Here is a 3,232-nt window from a genome sequence, read left to right on the forward strand (position 1 = left end):
GCGAGGAATTTTTCAAGGAGATTCCTTGAGTCCTCTCTGGTTCTGCCTAGCCCTGAACCCATTATCCAACATGTTAAACTACACGCATTATGGCTACAATATCAGACATGAAAAAACAACACAGTTTACGCTGTCACATCTCATATACATGGATGACATAAAACTTTATGCATCCACACAGAAACAACTTCATCAACTCCTACAAATCACACACTCATACACTAAGAACATACAAATGGAGTTTGGCTTAGACAAATGCAAAAAACTTCACATAGAAAAAGGAATCCTGAAGAAAGAAGATTTTGCACTTGGAAATGAGGACATTATTGAATCCATGGAAGAGGGCAAGTTCTACAAGTATTTAGGATTCCAACAGGCCAAGCTAACAGAATGTAGTGCTTTCCCACTATTTTTTTTAATCTCGTACCAAGACTTATCATCTCATTTGTCGCGTTAACTAGTGTTTATATTTATTTCCGTTTGTCGCGCACCAGTTTTATTTTATTGTATTTGTAGAGGTACGTGTAAGGTTTGTGTATTGGTTGGTGATTGGCCGGTTGTTGGCCTATGATAGCTCACGTGACTTGGAGGCGCGTAATATAAATGGGATGAGCGCCATACACGAGAGACATTTTTCTTGTCTTTGTTCGGAGATTCGTCGCTCTAGACCTGAGGAGGCTTTTGAGCTCTACGAGGGAGAAGGAAGAAGCATGGTAAGAACAAAGAAAATACTACAGTGGCCAAGGGTTTCGGCCGGATGTTACGGAATAAGAAAAAGGGAATCCTTTTCCATCGACACGAGGACATAGATTGAGCATACAATCGAACTCTTATTGATTAGTGGTACAAGTGAGTAACACCTCTATACGAATATTTCCTTGTTAGGTGCAAAAGCAGAAGTCATTCAGCGATTAATCATCATATGTTCTATCAGTGTGAACAATTGTAATTAATTGCGTAAATTGTTTTTTTTTTTTGTTGTTGTTGTTAGGATTAATAGTTAAGTAATCTCAGTCCGTACGTGTTTCAACTGGATAAAGGGAGTTAACCAGTGCTGTCGAGAACTGTATGTCGATATTTTTTTTGTACTATAAAACTGTTGATTTTCAACCTCCGTGTTAATTTCTGTTGTAAAGCCCTACATCTCTTACCCCTCTCTCTCCTGTGTGCTTCGGCCACATTACAGGTCTACAAGAATATACACAAATAAAGCAAAGATTAATTAAAGAATACCAAAGTAGGTTAAATGCAAAACACACGTCATCCCAGTACTCACATACTCTTTTGGAGTTATACATTGGACTCACACAGATCTCGAGCAACTCCAAAGTAAAACAAGAACAATGCTTACTAAGCATAAACATCATCCTAAATCCGCCACAGAAAGATTAACCCTTCCACATAAAGATGGCGGACGTGGCCTGATTGACATAGTTAACCTTCACTACAAACAAATACAGACACTGCAAGAGTTTTTCTACAGGAAACAAGAAACATTACAATTACATAAAGCAGTAACTCTAGCAGACTCAAATAGCACACCATTAAACTTACACTCACAACATACAGACATGATACAACACACAAAAAGCATAGACACCATCAAGCAATCGTGGGCTCAAAAGGCACTCCATGGCAGGCATCCTTATGACCTGGCCCAGGATTTTGTTGACCAAACAGCTGGTTAGATCGGGGATGCCTCTTTGGGGAGACGGAAGGATTCATGATTGCCATACAGGATCAGGTCATAAATACTAAAAACTACAGAAAACACATACTCAAAATACAACACTCACAAATGTCATATTGTGCCAGAAACTATACAACACATCACTTCTGGGTTAATCACTCTTGGCACAGACAGATTATTTACACAGACATAATCAAGTAGCAAATATAATACACCAAGAGCTTGCAAAGAAACACAACTTGGTATACATTCACGAGCCATACTACAAGTATATTCCACAGACAGTATTGGAAAACAACACGCACAAAATGTACTACGACAGAGCCATAATCACAGATAAAACAATTTATCACAACAGACCAGACATCACACTCATTGACAAAAAACATTACAATTAGTAGAAATACATACATCACACTACAGAAGGTCACTATATTGAATACATGTCACATTGTTAGGAAATTCCTGAATACAGACACACACACTGACACATTTATGTAATTTTAGTTTTGTTTTGATTGCTATGGGTGTATTCAAAATCTCAGCGCGCTGCCAGCGCCTCTCAGCACCTCAGTTCAAAATCTCAGCCAAACTGCAAACATCTTTTTCAGTGCTCGATACGTCAGCAAACAAGATGGCAGCAACCATGAAGTTAGTAAGGGCTTTGATTAACGTCGATAATTTCAAATTCAATTTACTCATTGATGAATTCACACTGGATAAGTTAAGATCAGGTAATTACATTAATAGATTATTTTAATATACCAACATATTTATATGTGAGACATATTTTTTTTAGTTGTTGTTATATTAAAATTATAGATGGCGGAAGCCACAAAAAATAATCTAATGATATAAACTAAAATGTATTAAAGTTTTTATTAAAATTAAAAATTCTTTTCGTACGTATCACATAATTATCAGAATAAAACCATCAAACTGTTAATTTTAAGTGGGAGAACTATCCAAAAAAAGAAAGTAAATTAAGAAACTAAATTGATTACTTTTCTAGGTAAGATGTAGCCTAGTTTTTTAATAATTATTTATTTTAAACACAAATCGGATAATCTCCCCAGTTTTTTTTAGTTGTTAACGTTAATCTTAAGCTTGATTTCATTATGTATTAAACGAATTTCTTAATTCTGTAATATTTTTGACATTTTTTTTCCTTAGATGCAAAGTACATGCAAAAATATTTGAATGATTTGAAGCATGAGGAAATTAGTATACCATCAAATTTAAATATCAGTACACTGAAAATTGTTCGAATTTTTCGAGTCATAGAAGAGAATGGTGAATTTGGTAAGATATTTATGTAAGGATGCTATATTTTTTGTATTAATTTGTTTGGAAATTTATTAGAACTCGCAGGAGGAGTCCAATTCAATTTTGAAGAGGTCGAAAAAAGTGATCAGCCTGAAATAAACAAAAATGAGCAGAAAAAGAAACAAAAGGGTATAGTTATTTAATACATTCAGACTATTCAATTTCAAAATTTATTTCACAAATACAAAATTATAAGTAATATATTAAATATTGAAG

The 3,232-nt window shown here is 34.7% G+C and overlaps 1 protein-coding gene across 1 annotated transcript; it reads left to right on the forward strand.

Moving 5' to 3' along the window:
• The first annotated feature begins 2,121 nt into the window (after positions 1-2,121).
• On the forward strand, positions 2,122-3,159 carry LOC111615716. Its single transcript, XM_023357151.1, has 3 exons — positions 2,122-2,424; positions 2,864-2,983; positions 3,053-3,159. Exons 1-3 carry the CDS (start codon positions 2,214-2,216, stop codon positions 3,157-3,159), a joined length of 438 nt encoding a protein of 145 aa, XP_023212919.1. The 5' UTR covers positions 2,122-2,213.
• Positions 3,160-3,232: the final 73 nt, after the last annotated feature.

The sequence above is a fragment of the Centruroides sculpturatus genome, unplaced genomic scaffold (assembly GCF_000671375.1).
Source record: "Centruroides sculpturatus isolate CEXI.00-Female unplaced genomic scaffold, Cexi_2.0 scaffold1785, whole genome shotgun sequence".
NCBI classification, from domain to species: Eukaryota; Metazoa; Arthropoda; class Arachnida; order Scorpiones; family Buthidae; genus Centruroides; species Centruroides sculpturatus.